Source organism: Sorex araneus, chromosome 1 (genome assembly GCF_027595985.1).
Source record: "Sorex araneus isolate mSorAra2 chromosome 1, mSorAra2.pri, whole genome shotgun sequence".
Classification (NCBI taxonomy): Eukaryota; Metazoa; Chordata; class Mammalia; order Eulipotyphla; family Soricidae; genus Sorex; species Sorex araneus.
The window spans coordinates 159,030,483-159,048,856 of record NC_073302.1 but is presented as its reverse complement, the minus strand read 5'-3'; the positions used below and the strand labels follow the sequence as shown (position 1 = coordinate 159,048,856).

The 18,374-nt window shown below is 38.9% G+C and overlaps 1 protein-coding gene across 3 annotated transcripts in view; it reads right to left on the bottom strand.

The window, feature by feature from the left end:
• Nucleotides 1-1,021: 1,021 nt before the first annotated feature.
• The window catches only part of LOC101549742 (V-type proton ATPase subunit S1-like protein), a 36,301-nt gene continuing 18,948 nt past the window's right edge, over nt 1,022-18,374 (bottom strand). For all 3 annotated transcript variants that reach the window (XM_004613167.2, XM_055137292.1, XM_055137293.1), the window contains 3 exons: nt 13,477-13,527; nt 10,381-10,621; nt 1,022-3,604 (listed from right to left, as the gene is read on the bottom strand). In XM_004613167.2, the coding sequence (XP_004613224.2) occupies nt 3,302-3,604; nt 10,381-10,621; nt 13,477-13,527 (595 nt within the window). In that variant the 3' untranslated portion in view covers nt 1,022-3,301. The remainder of the gene's footprint in view (nt 3,605-10,380; nt 10,622-13,476; nt 13,528-18,374) is intronic.

Genomic DNA, 18,374 nt, shown 5'->3' with positions numbered 1-18,374 from the left:
AGGTTATAACAAGGTCTTCCAGTACAGCATTCTTATGCTAGCAAAGAAAGCCAAAATTTAGTAGGGTTCAGGGTATAAATTCTTTAAAAGTTGTCTAAATTTTCTCCAAAGTTATAATTCCTTTTTGAATATTCTCTATTTATTTTTTCTCAATTTATATAGGAAGAAAAGCAAAGTTATGGATTCCACCTGCAATGCTGCTTATTTTCAGAGTAAGATCTCTGTCTAATTTTGAACTTAACTGAAATAAGTCCTTTGTAAAGAGGTAAAAAATAATTATATATCTGTTCCTAGATCCTTGACTATGCATCAAGCTACAATTTAAATTCTGAGCTCTCCCTTCATGACCTTCCAGATCAAGAGTCTACCTGCCCTACAGAGTGTCATTTCCAAGGATGACTATATGTATGGGTTTTCCTGGCACCATCATGCCAATATCTCATCTTAGAATTGTTAATGATTCCCCTTTTCACTTTCAAAGTGTCCCAGTTGTTTATAGATTTTGTTTATCCATCAAATACCTCAATTCTATCTATACCTCAATTCATTTATACCACCAATGAATACTCAAAGTAACTATGATGAAAGCTATTTCATGAAACCATAATTTCATAATGGAATGAGTTATCAGTCTTTCTGTCTTCTTTTTATGATCTGTTCCCCGCAATCATTTTGGCACTATTGAGTTTAGTTGCGAACTTCCGTACCTATTACTAGAACTAAAACAGAAAGAAATTAATTATTGAGTACTTGGAGCTTACAGAATTTGGAAGGGTTTGAACCCATGGCCAATGATAATGAATCAAGAGAAATGTCCAATATAAGACTGCTCTATCAGAAATCCCATATTTGCTGTCACTCACTGTTTAGCATCAAAGTGGTACTAGGCTATTAACACACAACCGGAGTTATTTAGTGGATCCAATTTCTCTGTATATGATCCCATATTTCACATTGTTCCTCTATGCAGTGTAAGTTTTTGCAGGGGTATCTTCATAGGAACTAATGTCATGGGCAGAAATTAGTAAGAAAAATTCAAAGGGCTTTTATTCTTGTCTTTGACATACAAATTACATTTACATTAGAAAGCTTGTAGGGTCCAAATGCACAGGGAAGAAAGTGGTAGTAAGAGTCAGTGGTGGCTCCAGAATTTCTAGCACTTCAAGAGAAACTATTTCACTGGTTAAAGGGATTCATGGATTTTCCTTAAAGCTGTGTTCACATAACAAACACACTGTTTTTACTTAGCTCAGTTGTTTATTTCAAGTGGTATCTCAGAGAGCTAAATCAGACAAATGAGTCAAACTTTGGCACCACAACCCAGATAGAAAAGGCAAAATACTCTTAAGACTACTACCCTGACTTCACAGGTTGAACTGCATTGCCTCTGAATTGCAAAGCAAAATTTTAAAGATCTTTAGAGGGTTCTATCATATCAACATATATCAACATACATTTTCCCTAAACAGTCTTTTGAGAGAAAAAAACTACTTTAAAAACAATATTGGTATACAATTTTCGCAAAATACAAACTATTTTACAAAACATTATAAATTCAAAACTTGCAGAGAAACTTGGATTTCTTTTTCTCCCTCACCAAACTGGCACAGGCAGGCTGGAACATTTTCTCTTTTGCTATATTGCATCATTCTTTGTTTTTTAACTTCTTAGTTTGGTCTCCCTAACATAAACCATCCCATTGCTTTATTTTTATTTTATATCTTTTTTTAGTGACTAAAGCTTTAATGAATTACTTTTTTTTATTGGATCACTGTGAGCAACATTTACAAAGCTTTCATGTTTGAGTTACAATCAGACAGTGATAAAATACCCATCCCTCCACCAGTGTACATTTTCCACCACTAATGTTCCCAGTATCCCTCCCCCAACCCCTGTCCCTCCCCTGTCTCTGCCTCTATGGCAGACAGTTTCTCTTTCTCTCTCTTTCTCTCTCTCTCTCCCTCCCTCTTTCTGGGCATTATTATTTGCAATATAGATGATGAAAGGCCAACATATTTTGTCCTTCACCTACTTTCAGCACATATCTCCCATCCCGAGGGATTCTTTCAACCATCATTGAATTAGTGATCCCTTCTCTATCCCAGCTGCCTTCTCCCCCAGTTCATAAGGCAGGCTTCCAACCATGGACCAGACTTCTTGGCCCTTGTCTCTACTGTTCTTGGGTGTTAGTCTCATATGATATTTTATATTCCCCAAATGAGTGCAGTAATTTTATATCTATCCCTCACTTTCTGACTCACTTCACTTAGCAGGAATCTCTCCACAACCATCCATTAATAAGCAAATTTCATGACTTCATCTTTCCTAACATCTGCATAATATTCCATTGTGTAGATGTACCAAAGTTTCTTTAACCAGTCATCTGTTCTCAGGCACTCGGGTTGTTTCCAGTTTCTGGCTATTGTGAACAGTGCTGTAATGAACATATAGGTGCAGATGTCATTTCTACTGTGCTTTTTTTGCACCCTTGGGATATATCCTAGAAGTAGTATTGCTGGGTCATATGGAAGCTCAATTTCTAGCTTTTTAAGAAATGTCCATATTGTTTTCCAAAAAGGCTGGACCAGTTGGCAATCCCACCAACAATGGAAGAGAATCTATTTCTCCCCACATCTGTGCCAGCACTGGTTGTTCTTATTTTTTTGGATGTGTGCCAGTCTCTGTGGTGTGAGATGATATCTCATTGTTACTTTGATTTGAATCTCCCTGATGATTAGCAATGTAGAATATATTTCCAAGTGCCTTTTTGGTCATTTGTATTACTTTTTTGAGGAAGCTTCTGTTAATTTCTTCTCCCCATTTTTTGATGGGGTTGGAGGGGTTTTTTCTTTTACAGTTCTACTAGTGTCTTGTATAGCCTGGGCATTAACCCCTTATAAGATGGGTATTAGGTAAATATTTTTCCCATTTAATGGGCTCTCTCTGTATTTTGGTCATGGTTTCCTTTGAAGTGCAGAAGATTCTTATGTAAGTTTAATGTAGTCCCATTTGTTTGTTTGTTTCCACTTGCTTGGTCAGTGGTGTTTCATCCTTAAAGATGCTTTTAGCTTCAAATCCCATTGCTTTAAAGGTACCTTTGGGGCAACAGTCTTAGTTACCTCTGTGGGGTTCCAGTGATACCTTTCTCATTGCCCCAAGTCTATTAAAACCATTCCCTGTGCATTTTCTTTTAGATTTTTTAATCAAGTCATGCAATGAGACTCTTAAATCCTAAGTCAAATGGCACAAAAAAAGAAACAACTTCTTTTCAAGTCCAACATGGAAGAGGGGCTCTGTGTTGCTAAACATAAATTTTGCAGATCTGTTGGCTTCTCAGTTCATAGCACTCAACTCCTTGGCTCCTCAGCAACTCCTTCTCTTCAGCTGCATCTCGAGTTTTCAGCTGGGGGAAGTGCGCTGGAGACGCAATGAAATCGTAGTGCCGGTCCAGATAGCGCAGGTAGATGAGCATGTGAAGGGCATAGGCCAGCACCAGCAACAGGATCAGGGACATGGCCAGGCCAATCAGAATGGCTGGCGAGAAGGACGAGGCACAGTCTCGGGCCTTGGCAAACTGGCTCCCCCTGATGGTAAAGCCTTGGATCTGTCAAGAGAAGGAAAAGATCTGAAGTAAGACAATCTTTCTCAGAAAAGAATTCAGAGGGAAGGAAGATGAGAAAGGGAACTAATGCAGGAACACAGGCCAGGGGCCTCAGGTATGTCAGTGATAGGAAGAGTCATGTAGCTATAGATGCAAGGCACAGACTCAACAACACTGAAGACACGAGATCTAAGTGACAGCTATCAATATTTGAAATGTGCAACGTGCTTGGGGGTATAGGGTGGGGGATGGGGACAGGGAGTGGGAGCACATGGACACTGGTGAAGAGAATCTGACACACGAGGTGGGATTGGTGTTGTGCTGTGTGTCCAAGACTCATCTATCAATAACTTTGCCAGTCATAGCTCTTTAATTTAAAAATACCTTTAAAAAGCAAAACAAAACATAGTCTTTCTCTCTTAAGATCTAATTCCCAGCTGGTTTGGGGGAACTGAACTCCTAGTTCGCTAAATGAAAGATACTGTGGCTATATTTGCTAAATAATTTGAACACATTACCTAACCAATGTGAGTGTGCTTATGGCAACAGTGAAATTTAATTATAAGTAAAGATCCAGAATCCTGGGTAGGTAGAGTTGTCATAATCAAAAGGTTCGTGAAATTCAAGTCTCTAAAGCCTCTTTTAATCTGATCCTCGGAAGTGTTCTGGCTCTTCTCAAACCACAACTGCTGTGAAATCTCTAAAATTCAAGGCACACTCAAAACTGTACAAACTTCATTAAGAATTTTGTATTAGAAGATGAAATCATGCTATTTGCCACTTTGGGGTTGGATCGGGCATGTCATGTTGAGTGACGTCAGCCAGAAGAGAGGGACAGTTACAGAATGATCTCTTTTTTGGGAGAGGGAGGGGGTAGGCCACACCCTGCATTGCCCAGGTCTTACTCCTGGTTCTAGGCTCAGAAAACTCTCCTGGCTGGGTTCAAGGGACCATGTGGGGTTCCAGGGATTGAGCCCAGGTGGGCCACATGCAAGACAAATGCCCTGCTGATACTATCACTCGAGCCCCAGAACAATCTTTCTTATATATGGGGTATAAAGAAGCATAGTAAGGAAATAACAAATAGACAAAGGCAACAGAACCTGAGAACTGTTCTACAGAACTGGGCTTGCTGTCGTGGGGTACCAGGGTTTGAGTGAGACGACACTGAGACTGTGATGGAGAAAACAGACATTCTGATGGGGGTATAGCACGGAATGCATGAAATCTTATTATTACTATAAATCATGGAGCCTCAAATTTTAAAATAAGTTTTAAATAATTTCAATTTTGACAACTTTGTTATGAACAACTTTGTAAACTATGGTGTTTAAATGAGAAAAAAATTGTAGTTTTGTCTTAGTTCCTCTGTCTTGTACTCTGTTGACAGGAAGTCTCTTAAAGGAAAATACCCTAGTTCCAAGGAAATAAAATAGAGATAATAATAAAAGTTGACACTCATCTGAGGTATTTTTATGTACCAGATAGTACCTTAACTCATTGCTCACAAAAGCCTAAGAGTAAGCTACTAATGTAATCCCTATTTTATAGATGAGGAAACAGAGGCAAAGAGAAGTTAAGAAAACTTGCCTAGAGTCATACAAATGTCAAGAATCCAAACCCAGTCCATCTGGCTTCAGATTTTCTTGTCAAATTATGATTCCAGAACTCCTGGTGAGTTCTGTCTCATCTTTCTCCTGTCATTACTTCTTCCTCTTTTTGGCTGTACCTCACGGATCCAACTGTTTTTTTAGGAGCCATATACCAGCCCCTCCTAGCATCCTGCCCACAAAACAAAAAGAACACTTTCTCATTTGTGTAAATGAAGTAGTGTAATTACTTGGAAGTCAGAGAACTTCAGCTTGACAAATGTCCCTGAAAATAGAACACTGTCAAAAGAAAAGGAACAGGGTTAACAGAACGACTACTCTAAAATGAGAGCAACCTCTTATGGAATGCAAATCCTACATTTAGCTGTCATTTAGAACATAAACCTACATAGTACCACTTCATTCAATCTCCTTGTTAATTTTAAAAGGGAACATCAGAAAATGGAATTATCCATGAGCATTTTATTAAGAATTCAATTTTTATGAGTTAAGTGGAATGTGGGCATAGTTCCATGTGAAAATAATTGTAGTCACCCATCGTGACCTTAGAGGCCTTGCTCACCAACAGTCTGTGATCTAGAATGAATCCAAACAGCTTCTAAAGGAGATTCTTGGCTTGGCTTTTGGGATCCTTTTTCTGTCCCCTACTACGAAGAGACAAAATAGACTTCTCTTCAGACTAGCTCCTGAGGAGTCAAGTTCCTCAGTGACGAAAGTTGGCCTTCTTGATTAATATAACTCCAGCCAAGCCAACTCCTGGGTTATATTGCCACTTAATTTTTGCCATTTGATTCATTGAGAACAGAATCTGTGAATAACGTCTGAATATTATCTATCCATTTTCTTCTCCACCAATGGTTGAAAAAACTTTTTTAAGCTCATGGGTGAGTATTGTTTGTTGCAGATTTCTTGACATCCTGATCATTTCCCATAAGAATCCAGAGTTTGGGGCTGGAAAGATAGAATAGGAGTTAAGGCACTTGCCTTGCACATAGCTGCCATTGATTTGATCTCCAGCCCCAATGTAGTGTCCTGAGCAGAAAGCCAGCAGAAAGCGCTAAGAACACCAGGTGTGGCCACAAAACAAAACAAAGAAAAGAATCCAGAGTTTTGGGCTGGGGAAGAGACTCAAAAGGCATTCTTCACATGTGAGAGACCAAAATTTTATACATAGCATCACGTGGTACCCTGAGAACACCAGAAACACCCCTAACCCAGTAGTAACAGTGGAGTGGTCCAACTCACCCCTGCAAATATGCAAAGAATGGAAGTGACTGAAGGGAGGCCATCTGTTTCACAAATGGGAATTTCAGAGTTGTCGCTTCTCTTGAAAAGCTAGAGGACCAGCAATACTGGGCCTGCATTCCTATGAAGCAAAGTTAGCTGGAGTTGAACAAAAAACACTCCTTGACCTGATGATCAACTTTGCCACAGCCCCCAGCTGGCAACCCTTGAGGCCTTTGAATTTTTAAGCCAAGGCAGTTGAGTTTGCTATGCATGGGGCATCACTCTATTTCATTTCTAGACTACACCAGATAAACAAAGATTCATGTGGAGACAATAGACTTTTGAACATATTCTTTAACCACCATCATCATCACCCCAATTCACCCTGGACTAACTGTGTGCTCTGCCCTGAGCTTATGTTCAGGTGTTTTAATAAGGCTCAGCTTGACAATGTTGGGTTCCTGGAAAGGATATTGTTCAGGATATTGGTGTGCCCTGCATCACAGCGGGGATAGATGCACTCCTCACAAGCACAGTTCCAATAGTCTTCTGAACCCCATGAACATGAAACTGAGGAACTGTTTTTTATGTCGACTGTTTCAAAGTTTTAGGGTCAAATCTCTGTCACTTCCGTCCAGGGCAAAGAGAGGATATGATGGTTTTTACCAACCTCACCAGTGGCCCAAACTGATCTTTTCTTCCTTTGGTTTTCTTAACCCCTACATCTTTGCTCTTTGGTGTTTTTTGGTTTTGTTTTTGCTTTTTACTTTATACAATACAATCTACCATCTTAACCTGTCTTTTCCATTTTCAGGTATACAGTCAAGTGGCATTAACTACGTTCACATTATGAAACTAGTGCCACCATCCTTCCCCAGAACAGTTCTCTCTATGCCAAAACTCTGTATGAGTTAAACAGGAATGCTTCCCTCCCCATCTTCCTCCAAGCCCTGGAAACCACTATTATACTCCTATCTCCAAATCTGACTACTCTAGATACTTCATGTAAAAGGAATCATAAAAACATTTATGATTTTTTTGTATACTTCTCTCAGCATAATGTCCTCAAGGTTCACTCATGTTGTAAGTATCTAAATTTTTCTTCCTGTTTAAGGCTGAATTACATTACATCCTAGCTCTCTAGATCTGGGTTTTGTCTGCTTACAATTGGACATTTGGGATGTGCCCCCTTTAGGCAATTGCTAATAATGCTGCTATGAACATGGTATATATACAATTCAAAGTCCATGGTTTGAATTCAAAACAGAATTGCCATATTCCATGGTAATTCTATATTTAATTCTCTTGAGGAATAGCTATACTGTTTTCCATTGTATAAGTGGCTATACAAGTTAACATTTCAATCAGCAACATATAGGAATTCTAGTTTTCAATGTTATTTTTCTAATAGCATTTCCATGGTCACCATTAGTAATTTCTGAAACAAGTTGGGGGCAAAACTTTGTCAATTCTTCTGTTGAAATCATGTGTTACTTCTGGGAATATATATCTCGAGGATGCAAAAAAGCACAGTAGAAATGACATCTGTACCAATATGTTCATTGCAGCACTGTTCACAATAGCCAAATTCTGGAAACAACCCAAGTGCCCTAGAACAGATGACGGGTTAAGTAAACTTTGGTACAGCTACACAATGAAATACTATGCAGCTGTTAGGAGAGACAAAGTCATGAAATTTGCTTATAAATGGATAGACATAGAGAGTATCATGCTAAGTGAAATGAATCAGAAAGAGAGGGACAGACATAGAAGGACTGCACTCATTTGTGGAGTATAGAATAACATAACATGAGGCTGACACCCAAGGACAGTAGATACAAGGGCCAGGAGGATTGCCACATAGCTGGAAGCCTGCTTCATGGGCGGAGGGGAGAAGGCAGATGGAATAGAGAAGGAATCACTAAGAAAATAATGGCTGGAAAAATCAGTCGGGATGGGAGATGTGTGCCATAAGTATATAAAGGACCAAACATGATGGCCTCTCAGAGTCTGTGTTGCAAGCCATGATGCCCAAAACTATAGAGAGAATATGGATAATATTGTCTGCCATGGAGGCAGGGGGAGGATGGGAAAGGCGGGTCATACCAGGGATATTGGTGGTGGGGAATGTGCACTGGTGGAGGGATGAGTGTTTGATCATTGTGTGACTGCAACCCAAACATGAAAGCTTGTGATTATCTCATGGTGATTCAATTAAAATTTTTTTTAAAAATTAAATCATGTGTTAATGATTCCTTGTTTTTGCATTCTACCATATTGTCCCTTCTGCCTGCTTCCCTTTTAAAAATTCAAGAAAAATCAGTAATATGTGGTTATAAATATTGTATACATATAAATTAAACATGCAATAGTGTCTTTGGAGTCAGACAGTTCAGAATTCAAACTCTGGCTTTATCATTCACCACTTATACCACTTGGGAAAATGGTGCAATCATAGGGATTTTTTTTGGTAGACAAAGCATATAAAATAGCACAATGCCAACACATAGAGAGATTTATACTTAGGAGTTATAGTGAATCCTGCCTAATCCAGTCCTATCACATATATGGCAGGGAACTGTTTACTTCCATCAAGACAGATAAGAAATTGAAAAAGTGAGCAACTTGTTGAAGCTGACCCAGGTGGCTGAGAAGTAATTTCAGAGCAGATCTGTTAGATTCTAATATGTAAGTTCCTTCCCCTGGCATTGCCATGATGGTCCTCCCAGCACTGCAGGTTCTAGCTCTGGTTTTCACTCCTGTCCCCAGCACAGCCAACTGTAGTCTCACTGGTCACCAAGCATTACTGGACCAGAGTATTGCCAGGGATCACCCTGGTAATTGATGAGCACTGTTGGGCCATCGTCCTCAGAGGGTCAAACAATGTTGAAGATGCTCCTATGTATAAAAAATAATAATGAAAATGTCTAGAATAAGATACAAATGGGGATGGTAAAACAGTACAGAGGTTAAGGCACTTGCTTGCATGTGGCCAACATCAGATCAAATCTCCAGGACCACATACGGTATCCCTAGCATGGCTAGGGGTCACTCCTGAGCACTGCCAGGGGTAGCCCTGCGATGTCCTCCTCAAAAAAAAAAAAGGGTTTGCATCTTCACTATCCCAACCCAGCTCACAAAAAAACCACAATTCTTTATATTAGGGGGATGTAAGGGAGTACAGAGGGAGATGGTATACATATATGTCTCATAGAAATATGCATATATATGTGAATTCCATTTACATATGGAAAAGATTAGAAAATGCCTATAAAGGGACATGCAAGACTCCACCTTCTGTTTCAGTAAGCTGGGGGGATCCAGGAGCTTTCCTGCCAGGTAAACAGCACAGAGGAACTTAACAGGAACTGTCTGTCAGCCTGAGATCCTGGTGGTGACAAGGACCCTCTTGTGGTCCCATACCTTTCCACAAATACTTTCAAGAGGATCTTTGGGATATTTTCAACTTCCTGGCCGACAGTTCTGTTCTCTACTAACTGCCAGAGCTGTCACTCACACGACAGATGTACTTCTTATCTGTCCTGATAGGATCACTGCTCCAGTCCTGAATGGAAATAAAATAATTGTCCGGCCACCCCTCTCCTGAGAAGGGCCTCTCAGGGCAGGAAGTGTCAGTCACTGGGCTTCATGCCACAGCTTCCCTCCAGCTTTGTGGGCTGGCATTCCTCACTGATAATTATTCCTGACTGCAGAAATCTAAATGTGAGAACAAAGTCCTTGGGGTGGGGGAAGGTCCAGGGAAAGAAAATAATCTCTTCTATGTCATTTTATATTTTAGAAAAAAGTTTTTAAATACTAATACCACTAAGTATGTAACACTCTTCTCTTTTTCCTGAACAGTTTTGTGGCAGGTATTTTCAGACAAATATTGGATTTTGTCAGCACCGCATACAGAGGTGCACTGGAGTTTCAGCTGATTACCTGGAAATCAACAAAAGTGACCTCCCACAGGCTTGACATATCATCCGTGTCGCTGGGCAACAAGAGGGCATCATATCTCTGGAGGTTGCTGACGTGCTGGCAGTGATAAGAGTAACTTGATGGGGCATAAATGCCAGTTGCATTGAAAGTTGCCTTGATCGAGTTATTAAAGATAATCTCCACTCGGTGCACACTAAACCAGCTCTGCATGGACAACTTGTTGTAATTGGTAAGGATGAATCTGAAAGCGATTATAAAACAGCATTACCCCCACAGCACTTGAACAGTTGCTGACACAGCACTTCGTCTGTGAACAGTACAACCGCGCCCTCTTCCGTCAGCTAGCAGAATTGGCACGAAAGAGACAGCATTCTCGGGTTCTATACAAAAGCCTAATGGCTTATGGGAATCAAGCAAGGGACAGGGTAGGGGAGGCCTCCAAAGGGAAGAACACAAAATCCTTCAAAAGGGGAAACATGAACATCTTGGATTTTGGCTTTTTTTACAATGAACACTTGGTTCTAGTATTGCCCAAAAAAGTTGATGAAAAACTTAAATGGATATCAATATAAAATCAGCTAAATAATATATTAAAAGAAGAGTATTCTCTTATTATTAAGGTCGAGCACACTTTTATGTTCTTTGTGTGTTTCATTTTATGAATGAAGTACTACAACTACTACCGTAGATCAGACCAGCAATATTTGTCAGATGAAAAATCTAAGACAGATAAGGATTAGCTTGTTCAAGTTTCACTCAAAGAGCAAGTATTAGATCCCAGCTTCAAAACCAGTTTGAGCTGGAGCAATAGTACAGCGGGTAGGAGGTTTTCCTTGCATACAACTGACCTGGATTTGATCCCTGGCACCCCATATGTTTCCCTGAGCCCTGCCAGGAGTGATCCCTGAGTGCAGAGCCAGGAGAACAGCCTGAACACACACGGGTGTGGCCCCCAAACCAATTAAATTAATTAATTAATAATATTAAATTAAAAAAAAAACAAAACCAGTTTGAGACTAGTGTCCTTATTCTTGGCTATTTTGAAATGGCATACTCTCTACTAATAAAAAATATATATTAAAATATACATAATGTCATCAAATCTTTTAATTTAAAAAAGTGTTATGGGACCAGAGAGATAGTTCAAAGTACTAAAGCACATGCTTTGCACATGGGATCACTAAGTATGATCCCCAGCACTACATTAACACTGAATACTTCCGAGAGTGACCCCTTAACACTGGAACAGAATCACCCTAGAAGCACCACCAATTTTTGAAGGAGGAGAAACTGGGCAGATACTAAGGCAAAAATACTGGAAATATGGAGGCCAAAATATTAATACAGACTAAAAGGGTCACTGGCGATTTTCATTGCCTTATTTTATAGCTTAGTATTTCCTGATTTTTTTTCTTTCCAATACAACTGTATAGTTTTGTCTTAGTTTGGGTCCCTGCATTAGCAGACTCTGAATCAAAAATGTGAAGACAAGAAGTATTTGGAGAGATGAGCTAAAATTTATGTTAGAATTTGGTCATTCAGAATATATAAAGCAGAGAGAAGAGAAATAACAGAGGAAGAGAAAGCAACTCCCAAAGGGCAGAGAATTAAGCCAATGTCTGCTGCAAGAAGTGGAGCTTGATGCCTCTGAGAAAGCCTGGGAGCCAGGTGGAGGGCAGGCCTGAGTTCTCCAACCCGAGGGAGTCAGGATTCTTTTAGTTCTTGGCTGAAAACTGCTGGAGTAGGGCTGGCAAACTGGTCCCTTTGGACAGAGAAAGCGTTTAAGCAAGAAAACACTGTTGAAAATGAGCTGGTGAACTAACCATACTTATCTCAAATGGAAATATCCAAGGAGGTGTAGACAAGTTTCTGAAAGTATGTGACCCATAACTTTAATATCACAAAGCATAATAAAGCCATTTTCAAAGCCATTTTCAGAGGAATGGGATCAGAGACAGACCCATTCTAAACACATATACAAACATGTGTATGTGTTTAATATTCTGTTTTTCTTACACAGCTTTCCTGAAAGGTGATAGCATGTGTTTTTTTGAATTAAGACCATCCTATACAGTCCCACGATATATAGTGCTCTGAGGGAGCATTTTCCAGGTTAGATCACAGGTTCTCAAAGTAGTCAAGTGCAACAATCTTTCTTAATGCATGTCATCACAGAAACCTATACATCCAGGTTTATGCTGTGACATTCTAAGAGTAACAAAGGTACGGGGTCTTTCTCAAACATGCTTGGTCACTGGGCCTCTTTTCTCGGGAATCCTATATTTTCACTTATGTTTTCATAGAAGTCAGCTTAGAAAAGATGGCTTTATCGCACCCTGCTGGTTTTCTCAGTAATATGAAAGAGTCAGGTGACTGTCTACACGAAAAGAATCGGTCCTATAGGAAGGGAAGCATTATATTTTTATAAGAAAAAAATGTAATACCTTCAAATTCCCAACACGGCATCGGAGTAGTTTTTAAGTGACTGAATAAACCCCAATGCTGGCAGGTGTATCCTTCCTTACATAAAGATAGAAAAATGTAGGCCTGTTTTGTCTGTTGGGGAATGGGGCTAACAAACTTTTTCATTATTGTTAAATAATCAGTGGTTTATTGCAGAGAGCTACAGAGAAAACAGCTTCAAATCAGAGCCTCAGTGGTTGGAGTTTGAAATATATTTTATCCTTAGCTCAGAGGGAAAGGGTATTATATTCTCCCATCCATGTATTCATGTGTCCTAATAGAGGAAGAAAAATTATGGTACACAAAACACTGGTCCCAGCACTCCCAGCCCATGCACTGAATCATTCAGATTGGTTTGGCAAATGTCACTGGGAGTTTTCCTAAGGCCCCATGAGCACAGACTGGGAGGTCTCCACCCACAAAAATAAAGAACAAAACTTTACCATAGGTAGGGTCCCATCATAACATGCTGACTGCTCAGTGAAGTGGCATTTCATGTGTACAGGACTTGGCCCAGAGCAGGCTCTGATACTTACATACTGAATGAAAAATGATACGAAGCTCATCTGAAGAGCTGAGTCTAGGGTATCCAAAGGTATTCCTATGACATGCCACAGTGGCAGACATACCTACCTTAGATCTAAACCCGTAGGATTTTCAGCATCAACAAACTTCAGAGACAACCTAAGAAAACAGAAACAACAGTCTAGAGATGGGAGCTAGATAATACAGAGGTTAAGGGAGATGGATAGTACAGAAGTTAAGGCACCCATCTTGCATGTCACTGACTTTGGTTCAATTCTTGGCACAGCATTTGTTCTCCTCACCCTAATAGAGTGATGACCCTGGACACCACTAGGTGTGGCCCCAAATGAACAACAATAACAGTAACATTTTAAAAGAGGGATTATCTTTACACCATGCTCAAAAGTGATCTCAAAATCGGGATGGGAGATGCGTGCTGAAAGTAGACTATAGATTGAACATGACGGCCACTCAATACCCCTATTTCGGACCACAACACCCAAAAGGAGAGAGAGAGAGAACAAAAGGGAATGCCCTCCCATAGAGGCAGGGAGGGGGGGTGAGGGGAGGGGGCTGGGATTGGGAGGTGGGAGGGATACTGGGTTCACTGGTGGTGGAGAATGGACACTGGTGGAAGAAGGGGTGCTCGAACATTATATGAGGGAAACACAAGTATGAAAATGTGTAAATCTGTTACTGTACCCTCATGGTGATTCACTAATTAATAAATAAAAAAAGGAAAAAAATGTATCACAGAGGCTGTGCAGATGCCTAGGATACACATCACCCTGAGTCTGACCCCTGTATGACATCCCTTCCATAGCATCACTGGAAATAGCCCGCAAGAGGCCCTTAGCACTGCAAAAGAGGCAAAATAAAACCCAGGAATTACATACCTAAGTACAACAAATACTATCACACTTATAGAGAAAAACATTTTGCAATCTGTGACAGGCAATGGTTTCTTAAAAACACACACACATACAAAACCATAAAAGCAGAAAAGGGGGGAAATGGACAAATTAGACTTATAAAAAATCTTTTGCTTTCTAAAAGGTGCTATTCAGAAAACAAAAGTTAGTAAAAGAATGGCAGAAAATTTTCAAAATTTTCACATTTATACAAAAATCTTATATTCAAAACACAAGAAAAAAGTAACATTTAAATTTACTAAGAAAACACAGAGAAAGCATTTCACAAGATTCAGCACCTGTTTATGATGAAAACTCTCAGCAAAATGGGCACTAAAGGAACTTTCCCCAATATAGTCAAAGCCATCTACCACAAGCCCATAGCAAACATCATTCTCAATGGGGAGAAACTAAAAGCCTTTGCCCTAATATAGGGGACAACACAAGGTTACCCACTCTCGTCATTCCTATTCAATATAGTACTGGAATTCTTGCCATAGTAGTTAGGCAAGAAAAAGATATCGAGGGCATACAGATAAAAAAGGAAGAGGTCAAGCTATAACTATTTGCAGAAAATATGATACTAAGAAAATCCTAAAGACTACCAAAAAACTCTTAGGAATAATAGGTTTGTATAGTTAAGTGGCAGGCTACAAAATCAACACCCAAAAGTCCATGACTTTCCTATGTACAAATAATGAAAGAGAAGAAAGATATATATATATATATATATATATATATATATATTAAATCCCATTCACAATACTGCCTCAAAAAATTAAGTACCTCAGAATCAGCTTAACTAAAGAGGTGAAGGACCTATACAAAGAAAATTACAAAACACTACCTCAAGAAATAAAAGAGGACAAATGAAAATGGAAACACATTCACTGCCCCTGGATAGGGAGGATTAACATTATCAAAATGGCAATACTCCCCAAAGCACCATATAGATTTAATGAAGTCCCTATAAGGATACCCATGGCATTATTCAAAGACATAGACAAAGCACTCCTGAAATTCATATGAAACAATAAACCCACATGAATAGCCAAAGCAATCCCTTAGAAAAAGAAGATGGGAGGCATCACGTTCCCCAACTTCAAATTGTACTACAAAGCAGTAGTAATTAAAATAGCATGGTATTAGACTAGAAACAGACCCGCAGACCAATGGAACAGAGTTGAATATTCTGTCACAGACTCTCAATTATTATCTATTAATCTTCAATAAAGGAGCAAGAAATGTGAAGTAGAACAGGAAAACCTCTTCAACAAGAGGTACTGGGAAAACTGGATAGCTACCTGCAAAAAAAAAAAAAAAAAAACAACTCTGACCTCGACATAATGCCAGGCACAAAAGTCAGATAGAAGAGGATTAAAGACCTCAATATCAGACCCGAAACCATAAGGTAAATGGATGAAAATGTAGGCAGAACCCTCCGAGATATTGAAGCTAAAATCATCATTATAAAGATGAAAGACCACTAAGCAAGTGTAAACAACATAAACAAATGAAAATACATTAAATTAAGAAGCTTCTGCCCCTCAAAGGAAACAGTGGCCGAAATACAAAGAAAGACCAAGAAATGGGAAAAAATATTTACCTAATACCCATCTAATAAGGGGTTAATATCCAGGATATACAAGACACTAGTAGTACAAGAAAAACCCTCCAACCCCATCAAAAAATGGGGAGAAGAAGTGAACAGAAGTTTTCTCAAAAAAGAAATACAAATATCCAAAAGGCACATGGAAAAAATGCTCTACATTGCTAACCATCAGGAAGATACAAATCAAAACAACAATGAGATATCATCTCACACCACAGAGACTGGCACACATACAAAAGAACAAGAATAACCAGTGCTGGTGCAGATGTGGGGAGAAATAGATTCTCTTCTATTGTTGGTGGGAATGCAGACTGGTCAAAACTTTTTGGAAAACAATATGGGAATTCTTTAAAAAAAAACTAGAAATTGAGCTTCCATATGACCCAGCAATACACTTCTGGAAATATACCTTGAGCATGCAAATAAAGCACAGTAGAAATGACATCTGCACCTGTATGTTTATTGCAGCACTGTTCACAATAGCCAGAATCTGGAAACAATCGAGTGCCTGAGAACAGACTTCTGACTAAAAACACTTTGGCACATTTATACAATAGAATACTATGCAGCTGTTAGGAAAGATGAAGACATGAAATTTGCGTATAAATGGATGGTCATGAGAGTATCATGCTAAGTGAAATGAATCAGGAAGAGAGAGAGAGACTAAGAATGACTGCACTTATTTGTAGAATATAAAATAACATAATATGAGACTGACACCCAAAGACAGTAGAGACAGGGCCAGGAATATTGCTCCATGGTTGGTAGTATGAGCTGGGGAAGAAATCAGTTGGAATGAAGAAGGGATCACTAATTCAATGATGGTTGGAGAGATACTTCTGGATGAGAGATGTGTGCTGAAAGCAGATAAAGGACCAAACGTTATAGCCTCTCAATATCTGTATTGCAAACCATAATGCCCAAAAGTAGAGAGAGTATGAGGGAAATTGTCTGCCATAGAGGCAGGGGGAGGTTTGGGATGGAGGTGGGGATACTGGGAACATTGGTGGTAGAACATGTATACTGGTGGAGGGATGGGTGTTCAATCATTGTACGACTAAAATTCAAACATGAAAGTTTTGTAAGTGTTGCTCATAGTGACTCAATAAAAATAAATAAATTTTAGCTTCTCACAATAAAGTAAATAAAAAATAAATATAAATTTACTAAAACAACAGCCCAACTTAAAATGGCCAAAAGACTCAAGTAACTTACAAAGAAAAATATGCAATTTTTTTACGCAGCTAATGACTACCAAATAAAAAGTGCTCAGCATCTTTAATATAACATAAACATGATATATATTTATAATATAAAGACAAATATTTATTTACATTTTTCTTAACATTAACACAAGTGTTCCTGGAGCAGAAACAGATCAACTATTATTTGTAATAATAACTAACTGTTTCTCCTTTTTATCCAATTCTTTCCCCTAGGCACGAGAAAAGCCAGATATCATCTTGTATGAACTAGCATTTGTAATGCAGGTGAGAAACTAAAATCATGAAACTGGGACTTAATATTGAGAGCTACAGCAATTCCCCATCACCCCCTAGGAAAGGAGGGAAAATCAAGTTCTTTGCTTAATGTCAAAAAAAAAAAAAGATTCTTGAAAGAGAAAAAGGACTCTGAGAGTCTACCTCCAAATGCACACAGAGGAGCTTTATTAGCCTGTGGATGGAAGCAAATGGCTCAGACAAAGGAGACAACTGGCTTTATGATCAATACCATAATACATAAACAAATCTCTCCAAGGGGAAAGTTAGATGTTCTCTTAGTTTCCAATCCCTAAAATGTCTTGATAGTTAACTTTTTTTACATCTTAACATGTGAACACATTCCTCTGAGATAGAAAATCTCTAACTATAAAGCTTTCATAGGACCCAATAGAATGTGTTTAGAAAACACTAAATATGCAAAAAATAAATAAAAATATTTTCTCCATAGACACATTCTAAACATACGCAGCACTAATGAAGATATGAAGTAAATGAAATTCTCATACAATACTGGTATGAGGTAAATGGTACAACCTCTTTTTTAAAAATTGACTATTTCTTAAACTTTAAACATTCAAGTACCCTATACCTGAGCCATTCCACTCCTACATATATACATAGTAGATTAGGGGCTGGATCAATAGAACAGCAGGTAGGGCCTTGTAAGAGGCCGACCTGGGTTTATTCCCCAGCATCCCATACAGTCTCCTGAGCACCACCAGGAGTAATTCCTGAGTGCATGAGCCAGGAGTATCCCCTACGCATCGCCGTGTGTGACCCAAAAAGAAAAAGAAAAGATTAAAATATGGTCCTACAAAGATCTGTGCACAGATGTCTAAATGACAACATTACTTGGAAAGTTGTTTCAAAATTGGAGAAGAAAACAAATTTCCATGAGAAGATGTATGGGTAAGTTATGATATAACCATACTATGAAATACTTAACCACACAAAAATAGAAAGAACATAATGTTGACGCAT